The following is a 17,362-nucleotide window of genomic DNA, read 5'->3' as shown; positions in this document are numbered from 1 at the left end:
ATGTAAGAAGCCTTGGTGTTGTAACCAGCTGACCTTCTCTCCTCATGTAGCCAACATGACAAGATCTTGCCGGTTCCTCAACCGGTGTTCCTCAGGGCTCTGTACTTGGACCACTTCTATTCTCTATCTACACCCGCTCTCTGGTTAAGGTCATAGCCTCCCACGGCTTCTCTTACCACTCCTATGCAGATGATACTCAACTCATTCTGTCATTTCCTCCTTCAGACACACAAGTCTCAGCTCGCATCTAAGCATGTCTGCGAGATATCTCACAATGGATGTCAGCTCATCATCTAAAACTCAATACCAGCAAGACAGAGCTGTTACTCATTCCTGGTGATCAATCTCCATTCCAGGACCTAGTCATCTCTCTTGATGACTCCCAGATCAGACCATCTGATAATGTAAGAAGCCTTGGTGTCGTCCTGGATAACCAGCTGACCTTCTCTTCTCATGTAGCCAACATGACAAGATCGTGCCGGTTCCTCCTCTACAACATCAGGAAGATTCGTCCATTTCTCTCCATGGAAGCTACTCAGATTCTTGTGCAGTCACTTGTAATCTCACGGTTGGACTACTGCACATCCCTCCTGGCAGGTGCTCCCATGTCCACTATTAAACCCTCACAGTTCATTCAAAATGCAGCCGCTCGCCTGGTTTTTAACCAACCTAAACACTGCCACATCACCCCACTGCTGCATTCTCTTCACTGACTTCCTGTAGCTGCACACATTCAGTTTAAAACACTGATGCTCGCCTACAAAGCCAAAAATGGACCAGCTCCAAGCTACCTTCGCGGTCTAATAAAGCCCCGCTCTGTACCACGCAACCTCCGAGCCTCTAGTCTCGCTCAGCTTGATCCTCCACCCAGGACTTGAGGAAGACAAGCATCAAGGCTCTTCTCTGTACTGGCACCCAAGTGGTGGAACGAGCTTCCCCTGTCTGTCCGAACTTCTGAGTCTCTCGCTGTCTTTAAAAAAACGACTTAAAACCCACCTTTTTACTAAACACTTAAGCTGACTTGTACTTACTTACTAACACACCAATAATAATACTAATAAAACACTTTGGTTCTAACAGGTGTTAGCAGATTTGTGTTCTTGGACTGTTGTTTAATTAAACTAGAGTAAGGTAATGTTCACTATGGAAGCACTTCTGTAAGTCGCTCTGGATAAGAGCATCTGCTAAATGCCGAAAATGTAAATGTAAGTAAACTAGTAATCAGATAAAATGAATATGAATTTTTTTATGCTAATACTTCGTCATGTTTTTAGATATGTAACCCAAAGCCAGATTCTTTATAAATGTCTTTTATGGCAAAAATGTAATGCAATTTAATCTAGAACAGCTGAAACAAATGAAATTGCTGACACTCTGGTAATGTGCATAAAAATAGCTTTATTTCCAATCAGATTAGAACTGACACGCAAAAACCAATGACCCATTGATTTCTCCCGAAGATCACTGATTTCACATCTTTGTGAAGGAAAAAAGCAGCAGATTTTCTTACTTTAGCTTCCACACAGAACATGGGTCACTCACTTTTTCTACAAAATATAAATAGATATTGCTTAAAAAGATCTAAAGAAATAGTTTATACAATATTACAAAACAAACTGCTTTAACTTTTGGAAAATCTTTCACTAGTGTTTTAATTTCACTTTTCTAAATGTACATACAGCTTAGAGCAACCCCTGACCAGAAAGAAGTCAATCAAATATGCTATTTGACAGTTAAATTAACACAAAATGAAATAAAACAAAATGAGCACTGAAGACACATAAGATAAACGTTAACTAAGAAAACACTGAGTGATAGAAAAAAAAAATCATCATTAGCATTGGTCATAAGTTTTAAACATTTGTGTTGGTAAAGAAAGAAAATAATAAAAAATTGGAATTAATCCATGACTCCACGTTTAATTTACAAACTCAATACCGAGACAGAACATGAAAATTTTGGCATTTAAATATTTGGTAAATAGAAAACTGTCAGATGACCAAGTACAGAGTTATACAATGTATTATTAAACTGCTATATACAGATCCCTGGAAATAAGAAGTCTGTTTGCAGAGACCTTATTCAGTCAGAAGCAAAAAGACAAGTACCTTTGAAATGAGCTTAGAGTAATGTAACGGCTGGGCTTAACTTTTAATAAAATCATAGCCATGATCTGAGCCTTAAACGTAATCATCCGTACTTACTGTGAAGTTGATGGCATGGAATGTACCAACACCTTAATAACGGTGTTAGATACGAGTCGGCATGATAAATGCTTTGCTACTGCAAAAAGCCTAGAGGTCAGTTTCAAAAAGTAGACAATACTAATCTGCATTGTTACTTTTCCTTTTTGTATTTAAAGTGAAATAAAATAATTCAGCACCAGGCTTTGATAAAAAATTTATTTTAAATCAAAAGATTGGAGTAAAATTTCCCTCGTTGGCAACAATTTCTGCTAAATACTGCAGACGTGTGCAAAGGAAAACCACGAACTGTTAAACTTCTTATTCATATCGTTTAGCTGCAACCGGCCCTCTTGCACATTGTAGTGTGTTATGAGCCAGGGAAGATAAAAAAGGAAACACAATGGGTACTTAATTGGGCAAAAGAAGGAAACCGGACATGTAAAGAAAAATATCAAGACTTTACAGTGCAGTTCAGCAACAGAGAGCTTCCCTTGAGTTTCTATTCATATGTGCAGTCAGAGTAATCATGGTTTCACTTAAGATGGTACTTTGCAGTTTCTTGCTCTGAACAGTAAAAAAGAGGCTGATTGTGCATCAGAGGCACTATGTGACTGTATAGAGTTCAGAGTTCATATTTGAGTTAGCTTGAGAATGTGTTCATGCGTAGATCTCGGCAGTGGGAGCCTTTTTGTATATAGGTTTCTTGCCCAAGTCATAGCTGCCTTCATCTTTTTTCTTCATTCGGTAGACAAGGAGGAGGATGAGCAGCACAGCAAACAGCAACCCAACAGCACCACCAGCAATAACAGCTACAAAAGAGAAAAATGGATAATATGTTAACTTATTACTGCCCATTGTTTAATAATTCATTTTAATTTATTGGTTATTTTATTTACTTTTGGCTTTATTTTTCCACAGCAATACTTTAGTGCAATGATGTCCAAACTATGGCCCGCTGTTACCATTGTTAAATCGGCTCAGAGGTATTTTAGAAATAAATTAAAGTTGGCCAGCTATTACGCAGGTTTAAAAAAAAACTGCTTGAACTGTTTGAACTCTAGGTGTCGCTACCGCATAAAACAAATCTAAAACGCTCCCCATGTTATTCTAATCAATTTAAAACGTTAACGTTACACCTACAAACACATTTCATTTCAGCTCAGAGGTAAGTGTGTACGTTTAATTTACAAAATATAATAATCTTCCCATTAGGATTACAAACTGGTAAGTGAAATCTTAGTTTACACAACACTGCCAGAGATGGATCATTATTCAAATAATTGCTAGTAATCAAGTAGGTCTATTATATGTTTGTTTTATTACAAGAGGGTCTGTGGTCCATGTTTGCATATTTTCACTCCATCTATCTCCCAACAAGAAAGGTTTGGACACTCCTGCTTTAGTGAGTCTGTTTTTGGTAGATGGAAATGATGCATTACCTGCTAGAACTTCTGTCTTTTTAAAGATGTTATGTTCTCCTGTGTGTGACTGAGAGACACTGGGATCGTAAGCAATCTCATTATTCCTCACTGCTATGATGTCATTAGAATCTTCTGTTGGCAGAGGCTTAGCTGATGGTATGATGTCTGGGATGCTGTTATCAAACTCTTCAGGCTAAAAGACAATCAAGAAAAAAATGAGCAAATAAGTATTTGACAGCCTATACAGTTTTTATACAGTCTGATTTAAGAACATGCTCATTTAAAGATTTCATTTCATATGAAATAAATGTACCTCGGCCATCTCTTTTAGGTCTTTATCGAAAAGTACATCTTCATCACCAGATCCTGAAAAGTAATCATAGTCTTCTTTGTCGTAATCAACATCATCATCATCATCGTCGTCATCGTCCTCCTCATCATAAGGTGTAGGGCTAACTTCGTCTGGAAATCCAAAATCGCCAGAGGAAACAAGGTCGTCATGTGAACGCCCAGGCTTTATTGGCATCCACGTTTCTGTCTCTCGTACCTACAAGTACATTAAACAAGTAAACATTAATCATTATTATTGGGCTACAAATGACAGGGAAAAAAAACCAGGAATTTGTGCTGCACACCAACAAAACAAAAAACTTAGGAATGACCCCTACAATAAAGGTGTCAGGTGGGGGTCAGTTATTCTCACTGATCATCTTATCAATACGATGGAATGTTTTTTGTGTCCTGACAGTACTCTTATCTCCAGTTAATTTGGAGCCACTGAATGCTTTAAAAAGAAGATATAAAAATTGTCAGTCACAATATGACTTTCACAGCAACATCTTAACCAAAGTGAACACCTCTGTAAGGTTAGGGACTTATGTGCTCTCCTACAAATCATTAAAACACAGAGTGAGGGAATATAAACAGTATATATCTAAACCTAGAAACTGGGAGGGTTGTGTCAGGAAGGAGATTTGGTAATCAAATATGCTGACAAATGATCCGCTGTGGCGACCCCTAATGGGAACAGTTGAAATAATTTAGTATCTATGCCAAAATGTGCCATGGACTGGTAATATCTATGCAAGTGCAACTCATGGACACTTTTTAGTATATTGTTTTATTGTTTTTAGACCTTGAGCAACAAGAAGTGCTCAACCTGACTTATCTTTTCTGTTATTTAGCTTACACAGGAAATGACTGATACCACAGCAACCCTGGGCACACTCGTCATTTGTTCAATAAACAATGGTGGATGGGAGAAAGGTCACAGCACAGACCAAAGCCTGGAATGACTAATGATACTCTTCCTGTTGTCCATGTTAATTTTAAAGGTAATGCCACACAAAAAACCTAAACTACACAAGCTTAGTTTATTGTAAGCAGTTCTCAAACATTACTTAATCATTTAAAAGAGAAAAAAGAAAAATACATGTAAGATGTGGATTATTAATCATTAATCAAATATAACCTGGCACAGTAACAGGTCTGTAAGTCAAGGTCTGTTTAAATTCAAAATATGATTAAGGTATACTTAATGACTACAGTCGAAATTCAAGCTGACTAATGTCTGGTTTCTACATATAAAACAATAGGTGGATTAGGGTGGAATGCCAGACAAACACAATCATGCATTATTCATCCATTCAGTTGTCCAGACTTTCATCAGATCTGACTGATTGATCAGGAAGTCAGGAAATACATACTTTCTTTATACTTAGGCATTAACTCTATACTTTGGTATCAATCACATGCATAATTATAGCATAATTCAAATTGGTTTGAGGCACCGAACATTTTTGACATTCAATATTTTGAACACTTGATATTACAGTGTGCCAACAGACACTATATATATCCAACATGCAGCTAAAGTGGAATCAGTTGGAATACTAATAATACTAACTAGTAGAGTCAAAACAAAAATTAACAGAAATTAAAGCAAGGGCAAAAAATCCTTAAATTACAGATGCTAAGTCAATTATAAATAGCCCTAAGTGCCCCAAAGACTAAACTAACAAGAACACTGTGCAATTTGTCTTGTGCATCAATGTTCACTGGACTACATTACAAAACTAATCCTCAGTTTGCCTGACTGGACACACCTGACAAAAAGCTCATTGGTAGCATCTGAAGTAAATAAACCTAAGTACATGTTGCATTAGTGATTATGTTTCCCACAAACCACTATAAGACGTGTTTCTTTTATTTCCGTGTTTACTACTTAAATTATTATACTGCCCCCTGAAATTAAGTTATTGTATGTTAACATGCAGCTTAAGACAAATCTTGAGAATCTAAAGATCATTAGATTTAGCCAAGCTACAGATTTAGTTTTACAATAGAAGTCATTCCAGGAAATCAAGATCATGCAAATAAACCAAAGTCAGCTGTGGGCTTACATTGTAAAGAAAGATTAGGCTGCTTAGGGGAAGGCCTACAGTCAGACAGAAAATGAAAGGACTGCTGAAAGTGAATGTGGAAGCCCCCTCAAAAACTCCCCACCTTCAAGAAACCACCAAACAGCCAACAAAAAATTACACACAACAAAATGCTGAAAAAACCCCGGTAATCACAAAGGCTGAATGCTACAAAATGTTTTTCCTAGAAATTTCACCACAAGAAAACTTACACAGGAAAACAAAAACAAACCATACTGATGGGTATACAGGTTACAAAAGTGAAGAAAGCAACTTGAAATGTCACTTTTAGGAAACTAGTTTCCTAAATATAGATATATATATACACGATATTTTTTTAGAAGATAATGAGTTACTGTTATAAAGAAAATGTAAGAATTTGAAAAGAAAATATTATAAGTTAAAAAGCAGCATGCTTGCGGGTTAGCAAATATGTTAACTAAAAAAGTATTATCTGTATTAAATCTTTAGATCATCTAATCCAAGAAGCATTTACAGCCTAAGAAGTATCAAAATGGTAAAAAAAACTGAGCCAGCAAATGGCTTAGCATCTATTCTATAGAGCTGAGAGAATTCCTTAAAATCAGAGCCACTTTCTTTCTGCAGCGAGCTACTCTTGGTGTTGACTTTGCATTTCTTAGTCAAAAAGTTCACTCATTATTCTCTTTACACACACACAAACACACACAAGTACAACATGTACAAGATTCTTAAACATTACTAAAATATGGTTTTTCTATACAACACAAGCCAACTCACTGAGCAAATTAATGTAATGATTTGGCACATACAATTTAATCAACTGCTGCTGCCTCTCGATGCTAACCTCCAAGAAAGACAAACAGGTTAAAGTTCTTTTGGTTATCATGTTTTTGCTAAAATGTTGAACTTATCTCGGTTTATTTTCTCATAGCTTAAAAAATGTGTAGATCCTCTCATTCAAGACAAATATGCAAACAAAAGGGATAAGCTACACCCATATCGCTTAATTGGTTCACAATGACAAACATGACCAATGAACTCTATGACTGTTTTAAAGATTTGATGACTGTCACCTCTCAACTAGACATGCTTTTCAATCATGGAATAGGCTCTCACACACCTCTTAAATACTTATACACAGCACAGGAACCCTCCACCTTCCCATTAATTATTCATTGGTTTTTTTTTTTATTAACCTTATACATTACTTCAAAATAATTTAATCAAAATAATTTAGTCTAATGGGTGGCCATCAAGCTTTAAAAAGGCATTGACAATCCAGGAATGTTTTTATGAAAACCAAGTCATCTTTATTCAGCTGTGCTCCTGTTTGCCTCTTTTGTCACTTCAAAGGGGAAGCGTTTATTCTTTCTTTCTGTCTGCCACTGGCTTTCATTAATTAAGCTGCTCACTATTGAGAGCCTCTTTTGTGGAACAAAAGAAAAAGGACAGATATCAGCTGTAAAACCAAAACAATTAGTTATGGAGTGCAAGACAAAAACCTAATCCAATTGACACAAAGCATGAACTTTTATTTGACAGAGAACACTGGGTAAAAATAAAAGAACAAGAGAACAAGTAAAAATAAAACTATAACAAATGTGAAAGCTAAATGCCTGTGCAAACTGACACAATAAATAAAAAGCAAGAACTGGCCACATCCTACATATTGATTATTAAAGCAGAGACCACGTTACCAGATGCATTTGCTGCAATTAAAGCAACTTGGAGACTGCCAACACCACCCCCCCCCCCCCCCCCCCCAAATTATATGTATTAAATACTAGTAAATATATAACATCCAAGCAATATCCATGAAACTACCACTACTTAAACTTATTTTTGCTGTTATTACTGTCTTTTTTTAGCAACACATATCCAGCTTTGCAAATGCATTAACTAAAATCAGTATATTTTCATGTCATGTTTTATATCTAGCCAAAGAAACCAAGTGTAAACAAATAATTTAATAATTAACTTCCATGTAAGCATCACACAAACCCCTCTTTGAGTGCCAACATTCCATTCAGCAAAGGGATTACACAGGCCAGTGAACAGCTATGCGGAACACAGCATAACATTTAAATAAAAGTATTCGTTATGTATACAGCTCAGCATTCCACTAGACATTTCAGTCAGTGTGACTATCAAAATAACAAACTTCTTATATAAATGACATCAACATAGCAAACTCTTGAGTCATAATAGATAGCTGTGGCTATTCTGCAGCAACCCAAAGCAGACATTTGCTTTAAATCACATGGCATGCACACATACGCACTGATTATCTTCAGAAAACAGAACGTTATGTCTCTGCCCAAAATGGGAGTGAGAATGTGTTGTTTTGTGTGACGCTTTAACCCTATAATGCCAAGAGAATCATATTTGATACATGAGTTTTGGAGACCTCTACAACATCGCTATGTATATTGTTTTTCTGAAAAATCTGATTAGATTATTAGATACATGTCTTCTGCTCCCAGGTGGATTATTCATGTACTGCATGCATCAGAGGACCTTTTATTGAGACATCCAAAATGGCCGCCATTAATCGATGACCCACCTGTTGTTTTGCATGGATGTTTTTACCAATTTTGTGAAATGTAAAGTTAAAAAAAAATTCAAATTTTTTACTGATCTTTTAATAGCTTAACTTGATATTTTGTCATTTATTTTGTTGTAATATCATGTTGTGTATCAAACCATATACAGCAGGAATATGTCATTATCAGTACATTTTGATTTTATGCATTTCACTATTTTACTATTTATGTAAACTAATTAAATGTAGAAACTGACATATTTATAGCCTATATTATATGTTTTTTTTATATATGCAACCTGCCCCCGAAGATGGGATATGTACATTTGGTGGCACACTGTCACAGTGACAGTAATCAATGAATGTAACCTTGGCCCTGTGAAGGTTTAACACTGAACCAAAAATGGACAAAACTAACTGACAATACCTTTTCCACTCTACCAAGCCCACCAGTGGGTTGGTCATTACTGAGGAGATCCAAAGGTTTTTGAGAGCCCAGTTATTTTTACCATTTTTTTATGTAAAAAAAACAACAACAATAATGTATCAAATATGCTACAAAACAACTTATATGTATCATGTTTGTACTCAAGAGATCTGTCTAAAAACCTAGTGAGCTCTCTATGTAGAAAGCATTTTACACCATCCTACATGCGCTCCTGAGAAGAAGGCTGTCTAAACTCTCAGATACCTTAAAAGGCTGCCTACTGAGGTGTGTCCATTCTAAGCGATTTTCTGACTAAATACAATTGAGCATCCAATGCTTCCTTAGCAGTGAAGGCAATCCCAGCATTCAGTGCGGCACAATTTTTCTCACAAAAAATACAAATATTACAAATTACAAGTACATGCCTATTGAGGTCACACTGATGACTAGTCTGCACTGATACCAACTTCCTTAAAAACAGCAATTGCATACAAACTACTTACTGAAAACTAAAAGTTTTATCTTGATTGCTATAATACATATAAACTACCTTGTAAAAGATTCAGAAGTAAACATCAACAACATAAGGGGATTTGTTGTTGTCTTTTAAGTGTCTTTTAAGCCAATCCAAGAGGTAGAGCTCACATTTCCCAGAGCATGAATGGAAAGTTCTTTGCTCAGCACATTTGCATTTTACCCATGTGGTTGACTGTGAGTTTGAGTGGTATTTGTCTTATTACCATACCATTCTATTTTGGCCTCTCTGCAGATTCAAAACATGACAGACACCTGCACATTGTCATACTATCCTATAAAAAAAAAAACGCACAATAACATGTACAACAACATGTACAACAACATGGTGTGCCACATGCAGGTTTTTGTAGACTGCTGACCACTAAGTAAAAGAATAACTAAAATAACCCTTAAAACCAAAACAGATGACGTAAACATAGCAAAGTTTGTCTGGGGAGAACAGACAGTAAACACTGCTATTAACTATTTGAGAGATTAACAAATGTTCAAAACACAAAGTGCTTGTGTCTGGACAGTCAGTTTTGTCTGAACAATCAGTATTTGTTCCTGCTAGATAGACATGTGTTTTAGTAAACCACTAAACATGGCAATGTAGTGTGCTTTTCATATGTGCATAATATAAATTTAGACATTTGTATACAATGTGGTTCATGTATGTTAACACTAGGGGTGGGTTTATAAAATCGATTTTTCGATTCGAATCGATCTTTATTTGAACGATCCGATATCGATTCATATAAACGCGAGATCGATGTTTTAAATACGCCCCTTTTAACGGTGTACACGGAAATCTGTTACCCCCTTTAATTTCGCGTGACCAGCCAGTGTTTTTTCATGCAACGAGATCTGACCTGCACATCAGTTTAGCATGGCAGAAGCTCAAGTTATGACCACTACACAACTTTTTGCACTGATTTACGCTCGGCGACAGGTCGGTGCTGGATTCGGGAGGAACTCGGTGTTCGCTCTGCGATCAAAACTCGGCTCTCAATCAATGTGAGAAACAGCGAGGGGAAACACAGGGGAGAGGTTGTAAACAGGTGGTGGAGCGCAATATCAGAATACATCAGCACATGCGAGTTTTACAGTATTTCTGACCTGATCGTTCTCTACAAAACAAAATATTTATTAACCTCCAACTCACTATAGAACAAGCCATGCTGCTCGTGTTGCCAAATCCACTCAGATTCATTTATTTCATCAGCACACAAACTTTGATCTCTCGCTACTTGTTGATGTGCATGTTTGGACGTGGTATCATTAAACCTTTCATCACTTCTCACGTGTGTTTTCGTGACAAAACGTAGTTTTGGAGACCAGAGAAGCTCGCCTGTGATTCCCCCTGGTGATAGATGGTGTAGTGTAAAACCCCCCATCGCCGATCAGTCGTGTAGTGTGAACATTACAGCGACCAGGTGTTAATCAGAGTGTCGTGTAGTGTAAACTTGGCATAAGCTGTTCAACAGCCAGGTGTATGTTTACATTGCATTTACAATGTTGTAGCGTGTCAGACATATAAAATAATAATAAAAAATGAATGTTACTGTTTTCTGTTTTGGATTAATTATTTATGTAAACAAAATACACAAATATTTTTAATAATGAGTGTTCTTTGTACAATTATCACATTCGTTCTCTGAACATCTTTACATATTTAAACAAAACCTGTTAATGTAACTCAAATATGCCTAACTGTGTTGAATCAAAATCGAATCGAATCGAATCGGAAATCGAATCAGGACCTTGTGAATCGAATCGATCCAGGAAATTAGTGGCAATACCCAGCCCTAGTTAACAAATGGAGAAAATTAGCAATTATTTGCATTACTACACCCTGCCCAATGTTGTTACATTTTTGCATTCTCAGGAACTTAAACATGAATAACATAGCTAAATGCGTACTTGGGAGAATGCAAGCAAAGGTTTATTTAGATATAAAGTAAGAATCTCAACAGCTAGTTGTATCTGTATGACTAAGCAACTCCAAGTGTTGTTAATATGTAGGCGTAGGATGTCGCTAACATCACATGTACATACATATATACATACATATACTTGAAACTTGAAACTTGAAACATATATGCAAATGAAAGACACTATGTCAGCAAAACTATTGTATAATGCTTGGAATGTATGTCAGAGCATGGTAGAAATTTGTCAGATCTCTATCAAGTGTCTGTTTACATCTGAATGCATGTTTAGGAGTTGTTTTTAAATTTTTCAAAGACTCTTGGCTTAATTGTTTTGAGAAACATAATCAAAGTAAACAATGCACTTGAACAATCTACCAAGAATGTAAAATAACACTGGAAAATATTAAAATAAATCAGCTACATGAATCCATTTGATTTTAATGATTGCATTTTCCTGCATATAAGTGTGTGTTCTGCCAGAATCCTTCCACTTTGAAGCCATTTATAATTAAAACAACTTATAAACCATTCGACGTTTACAAGTGGGTGTCTAAAATATAAGATTTAACTGTATTAAATTGGAGATATGAATAAATGTTTGTAAACGCTTTCTACATTCCTAATTTGTATTCGAGTATCTATTTTCAAAAGATGTCATTACAGGACAATAAATGCAATAATATTGTTGTTATTACACACACACACACACACACACACACACACACACACACACACACACTCCTTAGAAATATACCTTGTATATTTGATTGTGTCTGTTTTTACACTGTTGTATACTTGATTTGGTTTAGTCGTTTTGGATAACACAACTCTGTTGTTTTAGTCATTGTTATTAGTTCACTGTCGTCTCTTATGAAATGTATACTTGGCTGTGGGTGTTGCAGAAAAATGTCTGTCTCAGGCCTGGTAAGTAGCTGGGAAGTGCAGTAATCCTATACATTCCACAGCCAGTCAGGATGTGATGTCACATTCCCAAGCCCTACCCAATTTAACTAAACATTTGTCAGATACTTAAGTATAATCCTAATCAATTGTGGACAATGTCAGTTTATTAACATCCACTAAAATTACACATTGGGTAATAACATGTTTTTGGCACAAAACTTGTCTGGCCAAGTTTACTGGAACTTTTACTTGCCTGATGAACTAGTTAGTCTTGATTTGTCCACCCCTATGGTCACTTAATTTATTTAAATAGGAATCTTCTTAATAATATACAAGACAACATCCAAATATGTATTAAATGTTGACATTTTAGACACTAAACTATTTAGTGTCTTTATTTCCATATCTGGAAATGTTGAAATCATGATGACTTAGGTTACAGAGTAATTGTTTATGTAACTTTGCTGATGATTATCAGCTAGTACCGGGTTCCCTAATAACTTCTAGAAGACTCTAGAAATGTCTTATAACGTGTGTTAACACTGTTCAACTCAGTCAGGTCAGCTGGCTAATAATAAAGCCAGTCACAATTTATACTGCGACATCGTCACCTAGCTAACAAAAACTCCACAAACTGTTGGTTAACATATGTAATCCGCTACTGTGATATAAAACAGGCAACACTGCTAAACATTTAATAAGCATAAGTTTATAGGAGTTACTAAAATCAGCCACTTTGGTATATCATAAGTAAGCTAGCTAGGTAGCGTTAGCAAGCTATTAACCAAGCATAAAGACGTAGTTACTTACCGATTCGGCAAAGGCAGCAGCAGCCAGTAAAACCAAAGCGAGGTAAGCTTTTAGCATCTTGGAATGTAAAATGTGAGTGAAATTATATTCCTCTGTAATACTTTAAAAGTAATAAACAATAAACAACTTTGATAATAACGATACAGCAGAATATTTCTGTCAGCAACGCCGTCGAGTTCTGAAGCAGCACAGTCGCTCGAGCTCACGTTCTATAGTTCAACTGACGCTCCGCCCACAAACTTTCCATTAGCGTGCTGTTTACGGGAATGTACAAAGGAAGAAGAGAAGAGAAGGAAAACCCGAAAGCAAAAGATTAAAAAAGTTCACGATAAAAGTGTAAAAATGGTTTAATCTAGACCGAATCCGAAATATGTTGTGTGACATGTATGCGAGATAATTTATTCAACGCATTTCGCCAAATAAACATACATTTATGATTCATTTTACATTAAATATACAGCGGATAACACACTCCCAGTAAGGGGAATTAAAATGAACATGACATTCCCAGTAAGAGGAACTGAAATTAACATTACAGTCCCAGTGAAAGGAGAACTGAGATCAGAAAAGTGCTTCGGTAAGGTAAATAAATATACGTCATTTTCCACCTAACAACTGCGTCATCAGCTTGGTTTTCCCAATTAAACGGAAATAAAGCAAATCACGCACTAACGTCTCGACTACTATGAACTGTGTTGTCAGGTTATAAAAGTCATAAAACATCGTATTTTTCCTTTAATACATTTAAAAGTGTCTAAATAATCAGTTCATAAATCCCTAACTTATCGTAATGTTTTGACAGATTGGTCATGACCATTCATACATTACATCTTTCTATTTTAGAGATACTTTATCCTTCAGGTTAATTAAACAACCTGATAAATCAGACACAAATTAAGCTTTACATTTCCAAACAAATCACATGCAATATTTTCATTGTTAGAGAATGATAGGATAAAAATAGAGTGACTTCTATTGGATCTTTTAAGCTTTAATAACAGCCATTCCTCTGAAAAGGCTTCTCACTAGACTTTAAAGTATGTATGTAGGAATTTGTGCCCATTCAGTCAAAATAGCATTTGTTTGGCTGGGCACTGATGTTGGTCAAGTAAGCATGATTAATGATACAGTTTATTCTATCATAGATTTTCAGTGGGGTTGAGGTTCGTACTCTGTGCAGGCCACTGGTGTTTCTTTATAGTCCTTGCTTTGTGCACAGTAATGTTGGATCAGGAAAGGGCCTTCCCTAAACTGTTGCTGCAAAGTTGGAAACAGATAGATAGATAGATAGATAGATAGATAGATAGATAGATAGATAGATAGATAGATAGATAGATACTTTATTGATCCCGGAGGAAATTAAAGTCCCGGTAGCATGATACATCATTACACACTATAAAAATTCAACAATATAAATTCTTAAAAAAGACTCCATATCCATAGGATATACTAAAATACACAAAATACACACTAAACATACACTATAAAACAGGAAAAAAAGAGAAAAAATTGCAATAATAGGCACCACGAACACAGAGCTACCGAGTAGGCTGCCACTCGTTGTGGCACCGAAAGTATGAATGTATAACTTCCTTTATATAATTGATTTATTACACCTGTTAGCATGTGTTGTGGCTAAAACAGAATATTCATTATCTGTTTTACTATTACTTTGTCCTGGTCAGGGTCGTGGTTGGTCCAATCATTGGGCGAAAGGCAGGAAACAGCCTGGACAGGTCGCCAGTCCATCACAGGACGGAGACACACACACACACTTGGAGGAATTTGGCGACTCCAGTTGTCCTGACTTCATGTCTTTGAACCCAAGTCTTGCTTCAAACCCACTTATGATTGTTGATGGGTACATACACATTTCATAACGACATCAGCTTTGTTTTTCCAATGACACGGAAATAAAGCAAATCACGCAGTTAAGTCTTGACTTGAAGTAGGTGTATGCTTCTATGAACTGAGTAGTCAGTTATAAAGTTATAGTCAAGTTATAAAACCGCGTCCTTTTCCTAAATACATTTAAAAGGGTCTAAACAATCAATTCATAAATCCGTAAGTTCCTAATGTTTTGACAGATTGGTCATGACAATGCTTACATTACATCTTTGTATTTTAGAAATACTTTATCATTCAGGTACATAAAAACAAACAAACAAAATTTAAACAGATACATAAATCAGATACAAATTAAGCTTTACAATTCCAAACAAATCACATGCAATAGTTACATTGTTCAAGGATGATGAGATTAAAATAGAGAGACTTCTATTGAATCTTTTCAGCTTTAACAACAACAGCTATTTTCTGAAAAGGCTTCTCACAAGACTTTAAAGTATGTATGTTGGAACTGGTGCCCATTTAGTCAAAATAGCATTTGTTTGGCTTGGCTGATGTTGGTCAAGTAAGCATGATTAATGTTACAGTTTATTCTATCATAGATTGTCAGTGGGGATATTCCTTGCTTTGTGCACAGTAATGCTGGATCAGGAAAGGGCCTTAAACTGTCGCTGCAAAGTTGGAAACAGATAGATAGATCTGGGGTCGTGGTTGGTCTAATCATTGGGTGAAAGGCAGTAAACAGCCTGGACAGGTCGCCAGTCCATCACAGGGCGGAGACACACACACACACTTGGGGCAATTTGGCAGTTCCAGTTGTCCTGACTGCATGTCTTTGAACCCAAGTCTTGCTTCAAACCCACTTATGACATACACATTTCATAGCGACATACACCGATCAGCCATAACATTAAAACCACCTCCTGGTTTCTACACTCACTGTCCATTTTATTAGCTTCACTTACCATATAGAAGCACTTTGTAGTTCTACAATTACTAACTGTAGTCCATCTGTTTCTCTGCATGCTTTGTTAGCCCCCTTTCATGCTGGGACTCTCCCAGGACCACTACAGAGCAGGTATTATTTGGGTGGTGGATCATTCTCAGCACTGCAGTGACACTGACATGGTGGTGGTGTGTTAGTGTGTGTTGTGCTGGAGTGGATCAGACACAGCAGCACTGATGGAGTTTTTAAATACCTCACTGTCACTGCTGGACTGAGAATAGTCCACCAACCAAAAATATATCCAGCCAACAGCGCCCCGTGGGCAGCGTCCTGTGACCACAGATGAAGGTCTCAAAGATCACCAACTCAAACAGCAGCAATAAATGAGCGATCGTCTCTGACTTTACATCTACAAGGTGGACCTGTATTTAAAAACTCCAGCAGCGCTGCTGTGTCTGATCAACTCATACAAGCACAACACACACTAACACACCACCACCATGTCAGTGTCACTGCAGTGCTGAGAATCATTCACCACCTAAATAATACCTACTCTGTGGTGGTCCCTGCTTTTGCTTTGGATAAAATATCCAATATTGTAATTATAAAGAAAGTTCGGCCACAATTAAACAAATAGCTAAAATAAAATAATGCGAATATAGACATCAGTATTACTCTGATAGGCGTAAACCAACAAAGTATTAGAACGCAGCCTGCTGTAGAATAATGCAGTATGTCATAAAACCATTATAGTTATCATATCTAATACTGACACTGTCAAGCAGTAAGCAGATCAGCTCATTCAGTTCACTTAGCAATCAGATCCACGTGTTCTACATTAGAGGGGCCTGAGCACACCACCCTTTCGCTCATCCATGCTCGACTTTCCCTAAGCCAAAGTCTTTTGTCTCGCAAAAAAAAGCAAATTCCACCCAGCCTCTGACACACTCTGACAGACATTCCAGCTCCAGTACAACAATAAAAGCCTCTGTGTGCATGCAAGCATGTGTTTGCTTTTCAGTTTCTCCTATTAGGTGGGAAAGTATATTTAATTTTTTTTAAGGCATGCAGTTTTTTGTATTGTATTGTGTTTTTTTCTCATGCTTGTTTACATGAGCTACAGTTTCAGGCATGGTATTTTCGGGCATATCTTTCCTCTGTGTATAAATAATACACTGGTATATTTCAAACTATGTGTGTGGGAAAAATAATAAATGTACATTCATTAAGAAGAACATTCATTATATGTCCAAAAACATGTGGACATCCCTCCTAATCATACAGTAAATTCCTTGTTATAAAACCTTACTCCAAACATTATTTATTGATTCAGAGATTAATAATTTTTTATGCATAAAGAATAAGGCCATAAACCAATCAATTAAAAGCCTGTGACCTTTGGCCTACCTGTACTCCTTTTTGAAAAC

The 17,362-nt window shown here is 36.4% G+C and overlaps 1 protein-coding gene across 1 annotated transcript; it reads right to left on the bottom strand.

Moving 5' to 3' along the window:
• Nucleotides 1–1,378: 1,378 nt before the first annotated feature.
• Nucleotides 1,379–13,365, bottom strand: sdc4 (syndecan 4). The gene is made up of 4 exons (XM_062997555.1): nucleotides 13,142–13,365; nucleotides 3,921–4,154; nucleotides 3,626–3,800; nucleotides 1,379–2,995 (listed from the first exon to the last, which is right to left on the bottom strand). The coding sequence occupies exons 1-4, from the start codon at nucleotides 13,196–13,198 to the stop codon at nucleotides 2,844–2,846; spliced, it is 618 nt and encodes a 205-aa protein (XP_062853625.1). The 5' UTR covers nucleotides 13,199–13,365; the 3' UTR covers nucleotides 1,379–2,843.
• Nucleotides 13,366–17,362: the final 3,997 nt, after the last annotated feature.

Source organism: Trichomycterus rosablanca, chromosome 6, assembly GCF_030014385.1.
Source record: "Trichomycterus rosablanca isolate fTriRos1 chromosome 6, fTriRos1.hap1, whole genome shotgun sequence".
NCBI classification, from domain to species: domain Eukaryota; kingdom Metazoa; phylum Chordata; class Actinopteri; order Siluriformes; family Trichomycteridae; genus Trichomycterus; species Trichomycterus rosablanca.
Note: the sequence above shows the minus strand (reverse complement) of the source record. Positions and strands in the feature narration are given on the sequence as shown.

Excerpts from the sequence above, each read along its gene's own strand:
- sdc4 (XM_062997555.1), bottom strand. The coding sequence starts at position 13,198 with ATGCTAAAAGCTTACCTCGCTTTGGTTTTACTGGCTGCTGCTGCCTTT. Across the intron at positions 4,155-13,141 it reads CTGCTGCCTTTGCCGAATCG|GTACGAGAGACAGAAACGTG; the intron begins GTAAGTAACTAC and ends ATGTACTTGTAG. Across the intron at positions 3,801-3,920 it reads ACCTAAAAGAGATGGCCGAG|CCTGAAGAGTTTGATAACAG; the intron begins GTACATTTATTT and ends ATTGTCTTTTAG.